This window comes from Pelobates fuscus, chromosome 5 (assembly GCF_036172605.1).
Source record: "Pelobates fuscus isolate aPelFus1 chromosome 5, aPelFus1.pri, whole genome shotgun sequence".
In the NCBI taxonomy this organism is placed as follows: domain Eukaryota; kingdom Metazoa; phylum Chordata; class Amphibia; order Anura; family Pelobatidae; genus Pelobates; species Pelobates fuscus.
In genome coordinates this window covers 105,329,635-105,352,610 of record NC_086321.1, presented here as the reverse complement: position 1 = coordinate 105,352,610, position 22,976 = coordinate 105,329,635, and the positions used below count along the sequence as shown (strand labels likewise).

Sequence of the window (22,976 nt, the reverse complement as noted above, 5' to 3'; positions counted from 1 at the left end):
CTGCGGCGCGCGAGGGAGCTGAGCTCAAGGCCTGTCTGCCCTCATGCCTGACCAGCAGCCCCACTAGACCCTAGGTAAGAAACCAACACAGTCTGTGTGTATGGCTGTGTGTGTGTGTATAGGTGTCTGGCCGTCTGTGTGTGCATGGCTGGCTGTGTGCATGGCTGTCAGTGAGTGTGTGTGTGTGTGTCTGTCAGTGTGTGTGTGTGTGTGTGTGTGTGTGTGTGTATGTCTGTCAGTGAGTGTGTGTGAGGGTTTCAAGGAGTAACGGGAGGATTTAGTAGACGGGGTGACTGGGATATAGAAGACGGGGGGGAGGGGCGGGGGAGTTAGGATTTAGTAGACGGGGGGGGGGCTGGAGTGAAAATGTACGGGTTTTTTTTGCAGTCGACATAAACTTAAACCTTGTTTATTTGACCTTGCTAGCCTTTGCGTTTGACATGTTTTATATCATCGTGGGGGTGGGCAGAGGGAGAGTTTTTCTGTTTTTCTATAGTGCTAGAATTACATCTTTTTATTCCAAACACTATAGAGCTCCTTTTCGAACCACTAACCCAGAGGGAAAAAAAAAAAAACACAAATTGCTGCTTTTCATCTCAATATTTTCAATAGGAATGTTGAGTAAATCCCATAAAAACATTGTTCAACAGCAGTTACTGGGATAAATAATCCAAAACATGGCAGCAGTTACAAGTATGAATAAATATTAGTTAAACTGCTATCGAAGCTGATAGCAGCCATGTCAATGTTAAACAGATAGGCCTACATGCCATACAAGTACTTGTACAGCCACGGCAAAACAAAGTTCCCCTTTGATACAAATCTGAGTGAATGTGTAGGATGATAGATTTAGTATGTGTGTTTTTTTTGTAAATTGTTGCAGTTACAAGGAGACAAAGAGGGAGCTTCTCGGTTCATAACCTGTGGAAAGAAGCCTGTGTGGTTATGGTGCTTGGAGTATTCTTTTAAAGGGACACTAAAGTCATCATAACAACTACAGCCTAATGTAGTAGTTCTGGTGTCTATAGCCTGCCCATGCAGGATTTTCAATGTAAGAAAAGGCTTGTTTACATTAGTACCTAGTAACCCCTTCAGGACCAGCCTGTTTTTGCGATGTTGTACGTTAACACTTTTGGGGTGTTTATGTTTAGCTGTAATTTTCCTCTCTCTCATTTACTGTTCACATACAAGTTATATATTGTTTTTTTTCAGGACAAAAAGGTCTTTCTTTACATACCATTATTTGTATCATGTCATATAATTTACTTCAAAAAGAATAATAAAATATGGTGAAAAATTGAAAAAAACAAAAACATTTTTTTTTTACTTTTGCTTGAAAAATCTTTTACTTATCTACGAAAGCTAATGAAAAAAACTGCTAAATAGATTCAAAATTGTGTCCTGAGTTTAAAAACACCCATTGTTTAAGTGCTTTTTAGCTTTTTTTTTTTTCCCCCCAAGTTATAGGGCTATAAGTACAAATAGGAAATTGCGGTTTTAAAATGATTCAATAGTGACATTGTAACACTATTATCTGTCAAATCTCTGAATCTCATCCCACAATTACATATATTTTTTTTAAGTAGACAACCGAGGGTATTCAATATGGGGTATGTCCAGTCTTTTTTAGTAGCCACTTAGTCACAAACACTGGCCAAAGTTAGCGTTCATATTTGTTTGTGTGTGAAAAAAGTAAAAAACTAAATTGAATGCTAATTTTGGCCAGTGTTTGTGACTAAATGGTTACTAAAAAAGACTGGACATACCCCATTTGCAATACCTTGGGTTGTCTTATTTTGCAAATGGTATGCCATCATGGGGGTAATTCTCATTTCTGGGCTACCATACGCTCTCAAAGGCAACATAACAAAACTGGCAATTTTCAATGTAAAAATATTTGACCCTGTAACTTTCAAAAACACTATAAAACCTGTACATGGGGGGGTACTGTTCTACTCGGGTGACTTTGCTGAACACAAATATTAGGGTTTCAAAACAGTAAAATGTATTACAACAATGATAACATTAGTGATTGTGCCGTTTGTGTGTGAAAAATTCAAAAAAATTCACTTTCACTGACAATATCATCACTGTGATATGTTTTACTGTTTTGAATCACTAATATTTGTGTTCAGCGAAGTCTTCCGAGTAAAACAGTACCCCCATGTACAGGTTTTAGGGTGTCATAGAAAGTTACAGGGCTAAATACAGTGCTAGCAAATTACATTTTCTGGACTTTCAGCCTGGGTTGCCAGGCAGGTCCCTCGAATTGCAATCAATAAAATCACTTAATTATGTAAAAATATTACATAAATATGCACGTAGAATTTAAATGTATATGCATATTCATATATTTGAAGTTTATATGTATATTTATGAAATTATATGTAATTTTGTATATTGATATATATATATATATATATATATTTTGTATTATTTTAATTTATTTATATATACATAGATGTATATATAATGTCATTCTGAGTGTATTTTGATATAAATACATATATATATTAATATCAAAATACAGTTAGAATAAAATTACATATATAATTTTTTTAAAATTTTTACGTGTAAATTTATTTTAATCTAATTATTAGTTATTATATATATATATACACACACGTGTGTAATTTAATTATAAGTGTATTTTATATTAATATATATATAAATACACTTAGTATGACATTATATATATATATATATATAAAAATTATAATTGTATATGTGTGTGTGTGTGTGTGTGTGTGTGTGTGTGTGTGTGTGTGTGTGTGTGTGTGTGTATATATATATACACACATATATATACATATACATATATATATATATATACACACATACATATACACACACACATATATATACACATACACACACACACACACATATATATACACATACATACATATATATATACACACACACACACACATATATATACACATACATATACACACACATATATATATACATACATATACACACACATACATATATACATACATATATATATATATATAATTCAAATTTTTTTTATTTTTTTTTACAGCAGCAGGGAGACTGCCCGTCAGCACAGGAAGTCCCCTGCAGAGAGATACATGGACAACTATTGAGACCATGTGACCGCTCTGTTGAGCGATCACGTGGCCGCGGGGTCCTGATTTGCCGTGGTGAGACCTGCCTGGGCTGTCAGGCAGTCTCTCCACACCGGGAGCAACGCCGATCGCCCCCAGGGGAACGACGGCGACCGGGTGAGTAAAGATTTATGACAGTCCGTTATGACAGTTCAGGACCGTCACCGGTCCTCAAGGGGATTTTTTCGATGACGGTCCTGAACAGTCATCGGTCGCGAAGGGGTTAACACCTCTAGTGGCAGTCACTCAGACAGCCACTATAGGTACTACCTGGGTCAGTGTGCAGCATGACGTTCAGCTTTTCCCCTCTACTTCAGAGCAGTGTTATGACATGCATGTGCATTAGCCTCCCGATGCTTTCCTATTTCTTATGAATACATTTTTGCATTCCTGACAGAGAGTTTAGTTAGGAGGGAGGATAAGGGCATGAGCCCTCTCAGTATACATCAATCTTAAAGGACCACTCTAGTGCCAGGAAAACAAACATACTCGTTTTCCTGGCACTAGAGTGCCCTGAGGGTGCCCCCACCCTCAGGGACCCACTCCCGCCGGGCTCTGGGGGGAGGAAGGGGTTAAACGTACCTCTTTTCTCCAGCGCCGGGCGGGGTGCTTTCCTCCTCCTCTCCTTCTTCCTTGCGACGTCATCGGCTGAATGCGCATGCGCGGCAGGAGCCGCGCTCGCATTCAGCCGGTCGCATAGGAAAGCATTTACAATGCTTTCCTATGGACGCTTGCGTGCTCTCACTGTGATTTTCACAGTGAGAAGCACGCAAGCGCCTCTAGCGGCTGTCAATGAGACAGCCACTAGAGGTTTTGGAGGCTGGATTAACCCTCAGTATAAACATAGCAGTTTCTCTGAAACTGCTATGTTTATAAAAAAAAGGGTTAATCCTAGAGGGACCTGGCACCCAGACCACTTCATTAAGCTGAAGTGGTCTGGGTGCCTAGAGTGGTCCTTTAACCCCTTAAGGACACATGACATGTGTGACATGTCATGATTCCCTTTTATTCCAGAAGTTTGGTCCTTAAGGGGTTAAGTATATTTAGTTACTTAAGATTGGGGTTTGGTATACTCCGTATTAGCTTTCATCATTAATACTCTAACTATATGTGATGAGCCCACTAAAAGAGCATCTGCAAATTATAATAAGCAGAGGCCTTGGGTCAGTTAATGCAACCTTTTGCTTTTTGGCTGTACTTATATTGGGCTTGTGAAATATACATTGGTAGATTGACATATAGAAAGAAAGAAAGTAAAAAAGAAACACATTGATTAAAATGAAGCGACAACTACTAGATGAAAAAAGGTCAGGTAAATATCACTGTGTAAGGGCAAACATACTTAGATTTAATCAGCTAGAAAGACTATCTGTGGACATCAGTTTCAGAAAGAAAGGATGACTGGCTGGCTGGATGAAAGTCTTAACAAAAAATGTATTCAATCCTTTATTTCCTCTTAACTGCATTTATCTTTTTCACTTGCACATATACTGAATAATGAATTGTCTTTCATATTAGTATAGCTCTACACATTATCAACTTATTAAAGGATCACTATAGGGTCAACACAAACATGTATTCCTGACCCTATAGTGAAAACCCACCCCCCTCAGAATGGGTTAAAACTCACCTTATTTTCAGTTCTCCACGGGTCTGCCAGTACTGGCCCGCCCCCTTGGTTGTAGGTTGTAGATTTATAGCCAATCCAATGCTTTCCCATGGAAAGCATGGGGAAAGCATTGGATTGGCAAAAATTGCCAAGGAGGCGGGCCAAACACTGTTTTCTCCAAAAAGCACCTCCTCATAGAGATGCATTGAATCAATGCATCTCTATGAGGAAAATTCAGCGTCCCCATGCAGAACGTGGGGACGCTGAATGGCAGGGCTGCCTACTGTGCAGCCCTGAGCCAGGAAGCCCCTCCAGTGGCCATCTAAGGAGTGACCACTTGGAGGTGTCCCTAGGGGCAATGTAAACACTGCCTTTTCTCTGAATAAGCATTGCCTTTTCTCTGAAAAGGCAGTGTTTACATGAAAATGCCGGAAGGGAGCTATTATACTCACCAGAACAACTACATTAAGCTGTAGTTGTTCTGGTGACTATAGTGTCCCCCTTTAACCTATACGGAGAGCACTATATTTTTTTTTCTTCTGGTTTTTATGGTCCTAATTGTGCCCTTGAGAGATAAAGTTATATCCTTAAGAAACACCACACACTCACATATCCATAAGTGGGGATTTATACCACAGCACGCTGTACAACACCAGAGCTGGTCTTAAGCTCCACCACATGTGAGTGGGTAATAACGCATTTCTGTGTTGTGTTTTCCACTTATCAAGACATGCTGCACTATTGTACTTTTCTCTTGTTTTTTGTAGCCACAGAAATAATTTTAAGTATCTAAAATAAGCAAGACCTTCCCCCTAAAAAGTATACTCTGCTCGGGACTGTATATATATTGTTATTTTCTTTTGCACCATTGGGTAAGATACATTACTTATCGGTCATTAGGCACAACCTATTTTTGTTTTCTGTTTTTTGTGGTCCATAACTTTTTGGGGTTCTGAGGGAGTCCCTTTTCTCAGGGTATGGTGCCGTACGTAATCTTTTGTTCAGTTATTTAGCGCTTATCCACCATTATGTTTTTCCTCTGTATCTTAATTTAAAGAAACATATAAAGTCAATAAGGCATATATTATATGTAACCTAAAAACAGGGAGCAAAAAACATGATAAGAGACAAAAACTCAAAAACCCTTTGGTTGATCCTCGCTCAGTTCTCAAGCCGGTATTAGCTTATCTTACATTGCCATTACAGATAAAATTTGCATATCAGACTGATCCTATTCAAAACTGCAGTCCAGATCCCAAATGCAGGCTTCTCTCTGTACTTCTGCTCTCCTTAAAGTAAAAGGGTACTCCAGACATGGATCCCTTGCCTACACTGCCTAAATTGGTATCGGCTATATGGTATCAGCTATACCTCAATGAACAGGTTTAAATAGGCTTAAATGATCGTCTTGTTGCATCTCTCATGCAGAGGAAGCCGGCGTGCATTTTAGATTTATACTCCTTTTTGGGTGAGGTTAATCTGATATGCAAATGGTAAAGCTTCTCTGTGTTGGCACAATACGAGCTAAAATCAGCTTGAGAAATTAGTGGAGACCAGGCGAAGGGCATATACATATGCCTACAGGCACATATACACACACCCATACATACTCACAGGGTCAATGCTGGAAGTCCCCTGGCTTGTCGGATTCATAGAAATCCCTTTCTCAGAATCAACAGCAGAAAGCACTTCATAGAGCGAGCCAGTAGACTCTGGAAAACATACAAATGAATGACAAAATAAGTATTGAACCAAAACCACAATAATGAAATTCTATATATCTCAATGCTCTAAAACAAAATGAAAATAGGAGACAATGAACATAATAATCAGGTAGGATATTCATATTGGCAAACAATCACACACATTGTGAAATTAAACACCAATACACGTGTTTCGTTATCTGTATTAAGCAGTTAGGCTCACCTGACTGAAGTCCCTGGGATGGTCTTACAAGTATATTATATCAACTGTTAGCAACTCTTCCTCACTTTGCTCTCCTTCACTCTATGAAACTTGCAATGATTTATTATTTATTAGACCCAAATTACCAGAATGTCAAACCAGTCTTATCAGTGTAAGAGAAGAGATGTAGAATTAAAGGGGAAGTGTCACTGCTCAGGATTTTTATTACAATGTTTACCTACAGGTAACAAATATGTATTTGAGAGGTGCAAACAATAAATGCAGAAATACACACCACTGAAACTGAGTGCTTGCATCTTATCTCCCTGCCAAACATTATTATAAGCTCTGTCATTACACCTTACACCTGGCAGTCAGACTTTAATGTTTCCTTTTCACTCATTCATTTGCAGTTTTTGCCCTGGATTTGTCTAGTCTTAAAAGGATAATGTAATCTGCTATACGATCAACATAAACAGACCAGGGTTGAAACAAGTTCTAGAAGCTTTTCAAAGATTTATTTTGGTGCAAATTTCAGAGAAGAGGCAGGTCCCGTTTAAATTGCCACAGAAATTGTGGCCATAACCAAGGATGCATGGAACAGAGCACCATGGAAACTAAGCTGCTCACAATTCAGCATCTTTTGATGACTGTGGCATTAACATTGTAAATTCTATAAAGATAAAGTCTGTTTATACGCTTCCCTACTGCGTTCTTGTTTTGCAAATCAATAGATTGGGCTATTAGTCTGTAAGGCACTGCACGTAAAAGGTCTGTTGGGACACTATAGGCACCCACACCACTTCATATCAGTGTCCGTGTTCATATAACCCTGCAATGTAAAACACTTCAATTTTAGAGAAACTGCAATATTTACATTGCTGTGTTAAGACTGCCTCTAGTGGTCGTCTACCAAACAGTCACAAGAGGCCCTTGTTGTAGTTTCATGGAGATTGACTCCGTAAAACGAAGCTGAAAATCTTCACACTTTGCATGAGGACGTCCAGCATATTGAAAAACCCCATATTAAAAAAGCAATGAATCCATGCTTTCCTATAAGGAAGACCTAATGTGCGCTTGCCGTGCATGTGCATTAAGTTCCTACCATAGGCGGACGTTCACAGAGGAGGAGCCAGGCATCAGCGCTGGAAACCGGCAAATTAAAAAAAATTAGGGTGCACATAGTTTAAGAAATACAGCTTTGTATTCCTAATACTATAGTGTTCTTTAAACTGGTTTGGGTGTCATGATCCAGAAGTTTTAAGCATGCAAAAACATTAATGTTTTCACTTGCAGGCTTAAAACTAGTGGCACCCAGAGATAATCTGATTGGAGCAGTATTTTTCTAATACTTTCCTATGAGATTATCGATCTCAATGATCTCAGCTATGGAGGCAGAACCAGCCACGGAGAGAAAAGTGCGGCATGGGGGAAAAAGGGAAGTGAACTACCTTTTCATGAGTTCGGAAGGGGTCAGTCCCGTAACAGCTACAGGACACTATAGCATTATGAATACACATTTGTGTTCCTATTGCCAAGGCCAAGAGAACAGCTGAAGCATATAAAACCCTTTCGCAGTCAAGAAAAATGGAGGATCAGTAAAGCAGCATGTGGCAGATGGTTATTCAAAGCAGACAATTCAATAAAGGGTGACTTTGGAATATCCTGGACTCTTAAAATGCACAGCAACTCCAGAAGGAGTAAGCCAGTGTTCTAAGAACGTAAACAGAGACTAACCCACGGGTTTGTGATCCTCCTGGTAGATCTGATAGCGCCTGACAGTTGTCCTCAGAGAAGATGTCCTACAAAGACATGTGGCTGAGAACCCACGAAAGGGGAAAACTGTATCAGAGAATGACCAGGACAATTTGTGGACCACAACAAACCTGGGTCTGTTCGCTGCACTGCTGGAGTGGCCCAACAATTCCTGCACACGCAAATATTGCATGGCAAACCTTAAAGGTCAGTGTCACATTTGATGCAGAGGAATTCGGCAGGACCAGTGGCAGAAAAAGGGAGACCTCCAGGAGCAGACACAATAACCATCATAGGCACACAACACAACATACAGAGACAGGTAGCCAGGAAGCCTTGAAGTAGTCTCAAGGTTAGTTGTGAGTTGTCAATCTCACAACACAGAAGCAGGTGCAGGGCCCATTTAGCGTAGCTGCATGGCTTTCATCAAAAAGGTATATGACAAATTAGACATGCAACTTTTATTTAGGCAACAAATTATTTTATAGCACCAAAGATTTTTAAACTAAAATATTTCTATGACACCTGACAAAACAAACAATTTAAATCTAATTATCCCATCAACTGTATTCTGCAGAAAACTTTTTTTTTTTTTTTTTTTTTAAATGTGAACAAAATACTGTACAGATACTCAGAGGCCAGCAAAACCAATCAATGGATGAAATAAAGCAATTAACAGCACAATTTACTCCAATCTTTACACTTCACACTCTGGTTGAGAATCTATTGCTAGAAAAAGAAAATAAACAAGACAATGCCAATACTTTCATGGCTTTCCCTTTTTTGCGAATGCAGAAAAAGCAAGGATTTTAGATTTTTCATGGTCTTATATTCATGAATTGTGTTGTTCGGTGTGTTTGTAGATTAAAAAAAATCAAAAAAATAAATCAAACTGGCTAGAGTTTAAAAGTGTATTGATATTAACACACACTGTTTAGTACATTACCTATACAGGGAGTGCAGAATTATTAGGCAAGTTGTATTTTTGAGGATTAATTTTATTATTGAACAACAACCATGTTTTCAATGAACCCAAAAAACTCATTAATATCAAAGCTGAATATTTTTGGAAGTAGTTTTTAGTTTGTTTTTAGTTATAGCTATTTTAGGGGGATATCTGTGTGTGCAGGTGACTATTACTGTGCATAATTATTAGGCAACTTAACAAAAAACAAATATATACCCATTTCAATTATTTATTTTTACCAGTGAAACCAATATAACATCTCAACATTCAAAAACAAATCAGTGACCAATATAGCCACCTTTCTTTGCAAGGACACTCAAAAGCCTGCCATCCATGGATTCTGTCAGTGTTTTGATCTGTTCACCATCAACATTGCGTGCAGAAGCAACCACAGCCTCCCAGACACTGTTCAGAGAGGTGTACTGTTTTCCCTCCTTGTAAATCTCACATTTGATGATGGACCACAGGTTCTCAATGGGGTTCAGATCAGGTGAACAAGGAGGCCATGTCATTAGATTTTCTTCTTTTATACCCTTTCTTGCCAGCCACGCCGTGGAGTACTTGGACGCGTGTGATGGAGCATTGTCCTGCATGAAAATCATGTTTTTCTTGAAGGATGCAGACTTCTTCCTGTAGCACTGCTTGAAGAAGGTGTCTTCCAGAAACTGGCAGTAGGACTGGGAGTTGAGCTTGACTCCATCCTCAACCCGAAAAGGCCCCACAAGCTCATCTTTGATGATACCAGCCCAAACCAGTACTCCACCTCCACCTCGCTGGCGTCGGACTGGAGCTCTCTGCCCTTTACCAATCCAGCCACGGGCCCATCCATCTGGCCCATCAAGACTCACTCTCATTTCATCAGTCCATAAAACCTTAGAAAAATCAGTCTTGAGATATTTCTTGGCCCAGTCTTGACGTTTCAGCTTGTGTGTCTTGTTCAGTGGTGGTCGTCTTTCAGCCTTTCTTACCTTGGCCATGTCTCTGAGTATTGCACACCTTGTGCTTTTGGGCACTCCAGTGATGTTGCGGCTCTGAAATATTGCCAAACTGGTGGCAAGTGGCATCTTGGCAGCTGCACGCTTGACTTTTCTCAGTTCATGGGCAGTTATTTTGCGCCTTTGTTTCTCCACACGCTTCTTGCGACCCTGTTGACTATTTTGAATGAAACGCTTGATTGTTCGATGATCACGCTTCAGAAGCTTTGCAATTTTAAGAGTGCTGCATCCCTCTGCAAGATATCTCACTATTTTTGACTTTTCTGAGCCTGTCAAGTCCTTCTTTTGACCCATTTTGCCAAAGGAAAGGAAGTTGCCTAATAATTATGCACACCTGATATAGGGTGTTGATGTCATTAGACCACACCCCTTCTCATTACAGAGATGCACATCACCTAATATGCTTAATTGGTAGTAGGCTTTCGAGCCTATACAGCTTGGAGTAAGACAACATGCATAAAGAGGATGATGTGGTCAAAATACTCATTTGCCTAATAATTCTGCACTCCCTGTACTATTAAAACTTTGTTGGGGGGTGGTGCCCTGAAGTGAATGTAGAGAGTTGCTTAGGCACAGAGTTCTTGCTGCAGAGTCGTTAAAAGGTTACCCGCAAAGCAACACAAGTGCAGACACCATTGAAATCTTGGAGAAGGTCTAGTAACTTATCTGCAAACGTTCCCACACACCGAAATGGCAAAATGGCGCCACTATGAGCCTCAGAGTATCTGCTCTTATACAGAGTCCCCCTTCCCAAGATGGTGTTCCACGTTTCCTCTCTTGCATCTAGTGTAGCGGACAGCAATATTACCATGATTTCCACCTACCCGACATCACAGCTCACGGAAGCCGCAGTACAAAATCTATTTAATAATCTACAAGCCTCACTCAAGCGCAGCTTTACACAGATTCCTGCTGAGATTTATAGGGAACTTAGAGTTAGAGAAGAGGACAGACTATACAGAATATAAAATAGAGGAACTAGTACAGGCCCACAATTCAATGGCAGATGCGCATGAAGCACTTGAGGAGCGTTTTAGAGCTATTGAAGCTAAGCTGGTGGACTTTGAAGATAGGGTTAGGCATAATAATAATAATAATAATAATAATAATAATAATAATAATATCTGCTTCAGAGGAGTCCCGTAACCTGGGACTACAGCAGATCTCTTCACCTAGGTTACTGAATTATTTCCGCTTCTGCTCTCTGCAGTGGACCGAAAGGAGCTTCTTGTTGACAGGGCCAGCACCATGGCCTCTGCTGTAAGGGACATCCTGATGTGAATTCAGTTATTTTCACTATGAAAGAGCAAATTATGAAAGCAACCAGGGACAGCCTGGCATTACCTGCCTGCTTCTCAATGATCCAGTCATTCATTAACTGATCTCTACGTTGCAACACTGAAGAAGCGCAGGGATTTGGGAGTGATATCCAGAGTGCTAAAGTCAGCAAACATCATCCATCCGTGGGGATACCCCACTAAATAATTAGTCCAGAGAACTGGGACCGAGAAGGTAATCTTCATAGTAACAGTGGGCATTCATGTGGACCAGAAGGCTACTAAGAAAGATGCCCTGGCAATACACTGCCCAAGATGTCACAAGAGTGGTCTCGCATGGGACGTGGTATCAGACTCTTCTACAACTTGGTAACAATAGAAAGTCTTTTGTATTGTTTTGAAGAAGGATTTTATTTTATTTATTTATTTTCACTCTTCTATCAATGGGAGCCATTGACTCTTTTCCCTTTTTTCTATTCCCGGGGTCAGGGTATACCACAGTTACAATGGTTGTTGTATTGGTAGAGATTTGTTTTTCTTTTAAGCATGGTGCTAATCCCGTATGGCTACTATTATAAGTGTATACTAGTGGTGTATGCGATGATGGATGGCTGGCAGAGTGGTGTAGAGGGGACCCCTGGGGGGTGGCTCTTTAAATTGTCGAGCACTGCTAGTTTTATGGAATTTTCATACCCACATGTCTCATGCCATTGGCTGTTTTTGTCTATTAATTGTAATAAGAGGTGGTTAGCTTTGGAGGAGGCACGTAAAGCTGGGAGGATATGGCATTTTGTCAAGAAACCCATTTTGCAAGAGGAAGACAATACAATTTTCCGCGAAATTATTTCCTATAGAATATCATTTCTGGTTAGAGTCGAAAAGGCAGGGGGGGTCTCTATTGCATTCAAATTACAATCGGACAAGGAAGGCAGATACCGGATACTGAGCTGCTATTTCCTTATACATTGGTGAATGTATACTGACCACCTCATGGTCAGATATCATATTGAAGGCGACTCCTCCAAATTGTGACAGAATTCCCCCGAACATAGACCTGCTTTCTAGCACATCCTCACTTACCGAACTATTTGTTTTATGACTGAGTAGAAAGAACAGAACACAACTCAACTCAGGATTGGTAATAGCTTTCCCTTGCTGCACTTTAGAAACCCACCCTGCTTCCTCTCCTGCCACTATGTCATCCAATAAACTAACCCTTCACTGTCAGGTATTCTAGTAATCTATTTTTGCCCCATACATGAACTACATACTACCCTTACATTGCCACTTTATCCCACTCCCTCTAGAATGTAAGCTTGTTTGAGCAGGGCCCTCAACACCCTCTGACCTGTGCATCCAATTCTAGGGAATTTGTTGCGACATTTTAAATAATAATCAATAGATTTTTAGACTCCACAAACGTAACGTCAGAAATTACCAGGAAAACCCAAACACGCAGACAGATCACAGACACACAGAATTGCAATACCGGTCCTTAGAATGGCCGGGCTATGCAAAAGAGATTTTAAGGCAAGACAGGAGGCTTCATATTTGCTTTACCTTCTTTACTGAAAAATTACAGCAGCAAAGAAACAGTTTTCAGAACAACCAATCAGAACAAAGCAACAGCAGTATAAAACCACTTAGACACACCCTCCTACTTCCTCTTTCTTTGCTGCTGCCTCCAGGTGAGCATGTTCCTACTCAGAGAGTGTGTCTGCTCTGGATTATTTTATTGGTATTTAATGCTTTTATTGTTGGTTCTTATTTGTATAGTCACTGTTATGCATATTGCTGTGTGCTGGGATATTGTGGGTGCAGGATCCTCCTGTAATTCTTTGGAATCTGGGTCTGTGTAGGCTACCTGCATTCCTGGGGCTTCCCCTCGGAATCCCTCCTGGCTGGCTCCAGGGAACCGCCGCTCACTACCCGCCACCTCCCACGCTCCCCAGCTATGTCTCGCGGCATTCAGCCGCGCATCCATGACTCGCATGCGGCCTCTGTACCAGCCATTTTCTTAGAGCAATGGCGGCCATTTTTTCGATCCGTGTGGGCCGTTTTTTTTTTGCATTTCGGGTGGTCGGTTCCTCCCTGTCACGACCTGTTCCGTTCTGTTCAGATGTCTGGCCTTGGCTTCTGGTATCCAGTACTCTTTTTACAATTCTTGTTTAGTTTGTCTTGTTTTTTCTGGTTTTCTTTATGCTGGGTTTTCTGGGTTCATTCCTTTATTCCATTACTGGAATTCCCAGTCTCCTGGATTCCTTTAAATGTTTTTTTTGTTGCCACACCTATTCCTTTGCCATTAATCCTTTTTGTTTCAGTCTGTTCCTGCAGGCAGTAGTTTCATTTCCTCTGCTCCTTTCTTTGCATGTAATCTCCAAGGTCTAAATCTCCAATGTTTGTTACATATATAGTACTTAGTTATGTCTCCTCTTGTTTTGTCTTGTATTCCCAGTGCATGTACTGTCCATGTTTCCCTCATGTATTGTGTACATGTTCTGGGTTCTGCTTTCTGTCTTGCTCCGGTTCTGGGTTCTTTTAGTCTGGTCTTGTTTGGTGCCTATTCTAGTCTTGCCTTGTTTCTAGTACTGGATATATCTCAGCATATCATCTGCTTGTTATCAGCTCCTGGCATCCGCTTATGCAGCATCAGGGCTCTGGTATGTGGCCGCACAAACGCTGGTGCTCAACACCAAGGGGGCATGTGGTTACCCTGCACCAGGCCCTGATTGTCTATTTCCACTCAGACTCTTATCATCATCATCATCAGGCACACAGGGGTCCCGGTCTTCGGACCGCCACCCATGACACTCCCCACCCCACTGCCCCTACTGCTACTGGCTAGTTGCCAGCCTCCCCTCTCCCTGTTCTCACCTTCCAGGTCAAGTCTACTTTAGGAATAAAGAAAGTATATATAATTTCCCATGTGTTTGCATACTTTATGATCCAATTCATACTTTATAAATTTCAAGCTAAGAATTGAACTGTTGGACGAATTCTTCCCTTGGGAAATGATAACAGTAGGTAGTCCTCATCATGTCTTGTCACGTTAAATGCATTAATGATACATCCCACTTGTATGTCTCCTCCTACCTGCAGATGGTGCCATACAGCACTGAGCTCTCTGCAAGGACTACCAATCCCACGCCACTCAGTTAAACTAGCATCAGAGCAGGTAGGGGGAGAATGAATATACAATTGGAAAAGGACTGACCGAGAGGATATATATATATATATATATATATATATATATATATATATATATATATATATATATATATATATATATATATATATAAAAGAAACCAAGATTCTGTATTATAATTATATAGATAGATAGATAGATAGAGAGAGAGAGAGAGAGAGAGAGAGAGAGAGAGAGAGAGACAGAATGGGGAAAGAAGGGGGGATATGAAGAAAGTAGAAGGGGTGTGTAGGGAGTTAGACACAAGGCATGGGGGAGAAAGCTGAATGTGTGTGTGGAGGGGATATGAGTAAAGGAGCATATGGGGGTGGTGCGGAGTATGAAGAAAGTGGAAGGTGTGTGTCTAGTGAAAAGTCTAGTAATAAGATTAAATGTTGGCTGCATGCTGTTTGATATAATAGAGAAGTGTAGGGAGAATATAGAGAAAGGTGAAGGTTTGAGGGCAGACTATGAGAAAATGTACAAAAAGTTGTTTGTGGGGGTGAATATGGAAAAAGTTGAAGGTGGAGGGGAGGGATATTGTAAAAGGGAAGGCAGTTTTTAGGGGCGGGGATTAGAAGAAAGCAGAAGGTGTGGGGGCAGAAGTTGGTGGTAAACTACATACCAGAGGACAGAAAGTGGTGGTTAGAATGTGGAGAGAAGGACACTAGGCGAGTATGGAAAGAGGTACACCACTGGAGGAAGGGACAATATGGGGACAATATGGGAAGACATTCACTAGTACAGAGTAATGGGGAGTAGGTAAATGATCATGTGATATGAGATGGTTATTGCCGTTCATACAGTAAATATTACATTAAGGTTTTTAACGTTCAGCCGCTCCCGAGATTTGGTTCTGGATCCGCCACTGGTGCAATGTGTGGGTGACTGGCAGGAGGGGAGCACACAGCACAGTTTCCCTTCGGGTCAATCAATCCATGTAGCGTGGTCGAGCTGGGTAGAAGAAACAGAATATTCTCTGCTCTGCCACACAACTTGGAGGAGGTAAGGGCGTAAGACACAGGCACATAGAGGGTCTGGGGGATGGGAAATACCTAGTGCTGTGGCAGTAGCTTTGTGTGCAGTCTGGTGCTGTGGCAAGTGAAATTTAGTGCAATCTGGTACTGTGATGTTAAAAGTGCTGCGGGTGCTATGCATGCCACGTGTTGCTGTGGCCAAATGTAACACCAAATGTAGTTTCTACATTTTTATTTTTACAATTCCATGATAGCGCATTGATCATGGGGTGCATTGAATAGTGTTAACATTAAAACAGATTAGAAATTGCAACACTCAAATCAGACAATGGCAACTTGATTCTTTAATTAAGCTTTTGCATCAGGTTTCTCAACCTTTTGCATGTCTGTGTGTTATGCGATAATGACTATGCCCCTTCCCTTCATGACACTGTCAAAAAGGGGCCAAGCATGAATGTCATTACAATTATGCCCCCCCGCCTCTCCCCCTGGAAAAATTCCTGCGGACACCCATGTGCCAAAGTGATCGCTCTTATGCTGGTGTCTACTATTGTTCTCTCTCTACATAATGACCAAAACCAGCTTTATTAAAACAAGGCAGGGATCAGATAATTCTAGAAAATTACTGAATTTACTCCAGGTTACAAAAAAAAAAAAAAAGTCAGAAAAAAGGCCTTTGATAGGCTTATTTGGAAATATATGAAGTTAATACTGCAACAATTTGTTTTTTCCCCAGTGATGATACAAGAGATTATGGCATTATATGCCTCCCCTCCACACAAATTGTCTAAGCAGGCTTTACATCCAGGCCATTTCGTATAACGAATGGGACACGGCAAGGCTGCCCGCTTTCCCCTATATTATTTATTTCAGTGTTGGGACCTTTAGCTGTAGCTATCCGTCAACACCCTAGTATTACAGGAGTCTCATTCCAAGGTAAGTCCTAAAGGAGTAGCACAGTGGATAGACATTGAGGCATATGTGCAGTTGTCATAACCACTCTCAGATTGGTTGTGGCTGCCAAAGATGGTTAGGCCAAAGACAGATCTATATTTCTCCACCACCAAATTGGCAATTAGGGCTTGGAATACCATGTGGCAATTGGTGAACTGCTAAAATATCACACCCCAGGCCCCACTACGGTTACTTTTACGCATAGTCCCACACTTGAAGATGATGCCTTGGCTGGACGGGAGAGTAATACAGCTATCCCAATTACTAGATGGATCCAAGGTCCTTACATATCTGGTGTTGGAAGTAAAAATCCCCCTTCCCTCAAATGTAATTTTCACGGATTCCAAAAATAAAAAGCTTGCTGATAAATATGTGCTCCCTCCGAGCACTTTACCTAAAGCAAACTCTAATCAAGCTTCACAGCTAATTCTAGATGTGTGTTTTCACTCAACCAGGAAAACTAAGGGACTGTTCTTATGTTACACTCAGAGCAGAACATTGCAAAAAAAAGTGAGAAAACCTCTTGCATATTAAAATGTGAGGTTGACCTGGGCCAAGTTTTTATGTGCAGGAAAGACACAGAGCCCTTAGCATAATACAGAAAACTACTAACTGTACAAATAATTTGGATATGCATCTTAAATTGTTAATGTGTTGGTATAAGACCCCTCAGAGCATACAAATAATTTACCCCAATCTGCCGGCATTGTGCTAGAGATGCAACTTAGACACGAGCACATTATTGCACAAGTTCACTCTCTATTACACAGAGTAATTGTATTTTTAGTCTGTTAACAAAATGCATAGCAATAGAAAGCTCCTTAGAAATGCATTGCATCATTTATTCCTGGAATGTCAGTATGTGGAACCTCTTCTCGATCTATATTCTGAAAATGGAATGTAAGACTGAATTAAAATAAATAAATAAATATTGCAAAAAAATATTTTCAAACAAGTAAGAAATGTTTTTTGTGGTCTAATATTCTGGACTGTTTGTTCGTTCGTAGAAACCCTTGAAATTGATTGCACCTTATATACTCTAACAATATCAGTAACTGTCAAAGTTAAAATATGTCAGAGACACAGGAGACATCTTAAGGCCATGTTTTGTATATGAGACTATATGGGAACAGCAAGATGTTTCATATATGTCACGTGATAGATTTCTGAGCAAAGTAAAACACCGTTATCACTGTTCTGTAAACATACAGTTATTTGCACACATCACTAATGAGCTGGTACAAAGCAATGAAAAATAAACTGACCTATTTTAATACATATTATAAGCTGCAGGTTAGTAATCACTGAGCTATACAATTATTAGTTTCCATTTTACTAGTAATTTTACATATTGGTTTCATGTTCTCCACACATGTCCTTTTGTAAAAATTACGGCTAACGTGATCACAAATATTGACATTACATGTTTATGTATTCCCCCCACCCTCTCCTCCCTAAAGGGCAGAATTTATGAGGGTGTCTAATCTAAATCTAATTGATGATATAATGACACCACTGGGACTATTTATTATACAGCCACTCATGAAGCCAGCTATTACGAACAAATCATTACTGATTAGTACAGTCTTTTCTACTAAAGCCAGACTCTTAACAAGGTCACTACTTGTATACTCTAATAGAAACAGTTTTTTTTCTGTCATTGATACTAACCACTGCAGACTCTTTCTGGACAATGTGACCTGCTCCTTATTCAATTACATACTTCCTGCTGCGTCGCATGTGTTCAGAATCCTCCTTTCCCTGTTGTAACTAATGTGTAAATTGGTGCTCTGAGTGTGCACAAGGTACAGATGTAAACTAGTTCAGAACGCTGTTCACAAGGTTCATAAGTAACTTTTTTATGAATGGAAAACTGCTGATTGGCTCAGAGCATCAGCTGGCCTCTAGCCTATCAGCGGTGCTCCTGCCCAACCGCCCTCTGCACTTCCTGAAACTCTGTTTTAGAAGCTGGATGCCACTTGGGGACCTATATATTTGCACTGGGCAGCCTTTTGAGTACCCCCTTAAGGTAAGTGAGCGCCTGGGGGCCTCCTGGTACAATTACAACTTCATTTAGCTTGAGTTATCGTGATCGTGATCTTAAGTTGATTAGGATCGTATTTGACAGAGGTGTCAAAAAACATTTTTACCTTCAATAAACCATTTGGCAATGGTTTAATCCTTAGGTTGAGACTACAGTGCCTGGAAATCAGCTGCCACTAGGTTGACCTTTCTTTGTACTGCAGTGCAGAGAGGAATGGAACCCGGGAGGCGGAAGCACGGGTGTGTCAAATTTGCGTTTAAACTGTTGCCAAATGGTTTAACCCCTGAAGGTTAGAAGGTGTCCAGACAGTCCTGCCACATAACCTAAATAATTTTAAAGGGATACTAAAGGCATCAAAACAACATTAGCTTAATGAAGCAGTTTTGGTAACTAGATCATGCTCCTGCAGGCTCACTGATCAATTCTCTGCCATTTAGGAATTAAATCACTGTATTTATGCAGCCCTACTCACACAGCCTGCATGAATAAAACTGTTTCATTTTTAAATCAGATGTTATCTTATTTTAGAAGTTTTAATTAGCTGCTCTCTAAATTGAATTTTAACCACACACAGGAGGCTCCTGCAGGGTGTAGATGGCTATTAATTGAACAAGAGAGAAGACATTCTAAATTAATTAATGACAGATCTCTCTTTACAGGATGTGTTTAGGAAGGCTGTGCAAATTACATGCAGGGAGATGTGATTAGAGCTGTATAAACAAAGTGATTTAACTCCTAAATGGCAGATAATTGAGCAGTGCTACCATAACAAGGGCAAAGGAAAAGGAAATTTAAGCCACAATAAGCAGAGATAAAATTACAGACTGAGGAAGCCTTCAACACCTGGAACACATTTATCTCTATATGTTTTATCTTAATTTATAGTTTTAGATTTAGGTTAGCTGTTTTATTATATTAAATAAAAGTCATTGGTTTACTGGGATGATGCAGGGTAGACTTAGAAGAGATTGTGGAATCTGTATTCCAAGGGGTGGTTGTTGAACTTAGTTGTGCTTCTACTATTTATATTATTTGATGGTAGGTCACTATATAATTTTGGGGGGGGCCTCCGTCCCATGTGTACCATGGGTCTCCCAGGCCCAGTTCAGCCTCTTTGTGCCTGAAGGACCTAGTAAACAGCCTGCATGAGCAGGACTAATTGGGTCAGATTAAAAATTAGAAGTTTGAATCTTCCTATTTCATAAAATTAAGTTCTGAAGACTACGGCTCTATAAAAATATCAGAAGCCTTATATTTCCCCCCAACAGAACCTAGCGGCAACTTGGGAGATAGAATAAATAGTCTAATTTTTTCCTAACTTTCGTGTACTTCCTGGTTCGGTGATTTCCTTTCATTCGGGAGCTTTGAACATGCTCGCATATTGGTAAGTATTACCTTATTTGTTCGCTTCTTTCAGCAGCATTTGTTTCTTTTCAAAGGGACTCCCGGATTAGCATCTGTTCGTTTAAAGTCTTTTTCTCATAATTTGGCGAGAACGATCTAAAAAATTGGCGCGAATGGCTTGGCTTTCTCCCGAGTGGTCTGCACACGAGCAAACTCAAAGATACAGTTTCTTAAAGATACAGTTTCCTTTCAGTTCTTAAAGAGACAAGTTGCAATGCTGTTCCTCCTAAAGAATTGGTATTCAATTCAGTTCTGCCTGTATACTTTCTCTTCTCGCTTCAAGGTATTTATTTAAAAAGTCTTCTGGTATTCCAACTCACATTCAGTAGAACCCTAAAATGGCTCTAAGGCAGTGGTTTCCAAGCCAGTCCTCTAGGCACACCTACCAGTCCAGGATTTAGGAATTAACCAGTTGTGGCAAAAAGGTTTTTTGTTTTGTTTTTTCTAAAAATGACTTACACACAACTGGGCAATACCTAAATCCTTGACTGGTAGGCATGCCATAAAGACTGATTTGGAAACCACTGCCTAAGAGCTATTTTAGGGTTCTACTGAATGTGAGTAGGAATACCAAAATACTTTTTAAATAAATAATATTGATTTTCCCTATACTATATTGTCTTGAGTGCTACCTGCACTAATCTATGTCTTTATTTTTTTGAAGTAGATCTGCGGAAGAGTTTTACAAGGGTATTATATTAGTTTATCAGTTGTAACACATTCAAAGCGTGTTTTGCACATAAATTTGCTTTCTTTATTGTTTAATGTTTCTGTTATCAAGTCATTCTCTTGTTATTTCACTGACCTCAATTAATGCACTCACCATCAGTTTAGGTGCCTCCTGGCTGGTTCATTATGTTGGTTGCACGACTGTACACTTAACGCTTTATGCTTTAAAATATTGTGCAGATACCAAGTCATGTGAATAAGGCAACACTTGACATTTATTTTGCTACTATGAGATACTGTGTCCTTTACATAGTTACATAGCTGAAAAGAGACTTGTGTCCATCAAGTTCAGCCTTCCTCACATTAGTTTTTTGCTGTTGATCCAAAAAATGGCAAAAAAAAACAAACAAAAAACACGTTTAAGGCACTTCCAAGTTTGCAACAAACTAGGAAAAAAATTCCTTCTTGACCCCAGAATGGCAGTCCGATTTCTCTTTGGATCCAGAAGCTTTTACCCTACATTGAAAAATTATATCCTTGAATATTCTGTGTTTGCAAGTATGCATCTAGTTGCTGTTTGAACATCTGTATGGACTCTGATAAAACAACTTCTTCAGGCAGAGAAATCCACATCCTTATTGTTCTTTCAGTAAAAAAAACAACCAAACTTTTCTTTGCCTTAGACAAAATCTTCTTTCTTCCAGTCTAAACGCATGACCTCGTGTCCTATGTAAAGTCCGGTTTGTATTGGCCCCCAATATATTTGTATAATGTTATCATATCCCCTCTGAGGCGACGTTCTTCTAAACTAAAGAGGTTTAAATTTGTTAACCTTTCTTCATAGCTGATATGTTACATTCCTTTTATTAATTTTGTAGCCCGCCTCTGCACTTTCTCTAGTGCCATAATATCCTTCTTTAGAACAGATGCCCAAAATTGCACAGCATATTCAAGATGTGGCCTAACCAGTGATTTATCAGGAGGCAAAATTATATTCTCATCCTGAGAATGAATGCCCTTTTTCATGCATGACAATACCTTACTGGCCTTAGCCACTGCTGATTAACATTGCACATTGTTGCACAGTTTGTGGTCTATAACAATTCCCAAGTCCTTTTCGTGTTGTATCCTTAATTTGTTTAAATATGTTTATTGGTTTCACACCATAAATTTCAATGCAAACGTATTTGTATTCAAGCCTGTAAGTGCCTGCGCAGAGGCGTAATTATCAATACATGTATGGGTACGAGAGTTGTTGCCTGCGCAGAGTCATATTAATTGAGTCATTGGTTTTACAGCAAGTAGATTCAGATTTAGTCATGTGCGTTTTGTGACTCTTGCTATGCTAGTTTCTTTGTGTTTATGCTATCTGGTGTGGTTCGAGATTATGTTTGTGTTGGCTGGTTTATGTGGTTGCTTTGTGTTAGTCGGTATGTGCAGTTGTTCTGTGTAGTTGCATTGAGTTTGTTGGTTTGTATAGGTGTTTTGTGTCAGTTCGTATGTGTAAGTGCTTTGTGTTAGCTGGATATGTAGTTGCTTTGTGTTAGCTGTTTGGATAGTTACCTTATGTTAGCTGGCTTATGCAGGTGTTTTGAGTTATCTAGTCCGTGTAGTTGCTTTGAGTTGGCTGGTTTGTGTAGGTGCTTTACGCTAGCTGGTTTGTGCAGGTGCCTTGCGTTAGTTGAGTTGTGTGATTGCTTAGACATAGTATCATACAGTGCAGAATTAGGCAGTTAAGCAGGCATTATTAAAACATTATTAAAACATGAAAAGCTTTTGGTATTAACTAATAACATAGCACCTTGTCTTTGCTGTTAGGACAGATACTTATTGATCTGTGCTACCCTGCACAATTTCAACTGGAAAAAGCATTTGGTAGTGAATAAAAAACATATAGCGTTGAGCTTTTGCTGTCTGGTCTAATGCTCATCGATCTACCTTGCAGATTTATAACCAAAAAGGGCTTATTAACAGGCACATTACGCTATATGCTTTGTTATTGTCTAGTCTGTATAAAAAGCCTTAACAAGGCATATTTATGTTAGATATAAATGGTGGAAGTATTGCAATGAGCAGACATTCAAAAATTAAGAAAGGGAGCT

At 39.8% G+C, this 22,976-nt stretch overlaps 1 protein-coding gene across 1 annotated transcript in view; it reads right to left on the bottom strand.

The window, feature by feature from the left end:
* Positions 1 to 22,976, bottom strand: part of HSD17B4 (hydroxysteroid 17-beta dehydrogenase 4) — a 223,499-nt gene that overhangs the window by 103,478 nt on the left and 97,045 nt on the right. Inside the window, exon 12 of the mRNA XM_063454119.1 lies at positions 6,358 to 6,455. Coding sequence (XP_063310189.1) covers positions 6,358 to 6,455 — 98 coding nt within the window. The remainder of the gene's footprint in view (positions 1 to 6,357; positions 6,456 to 22,976) is intronic.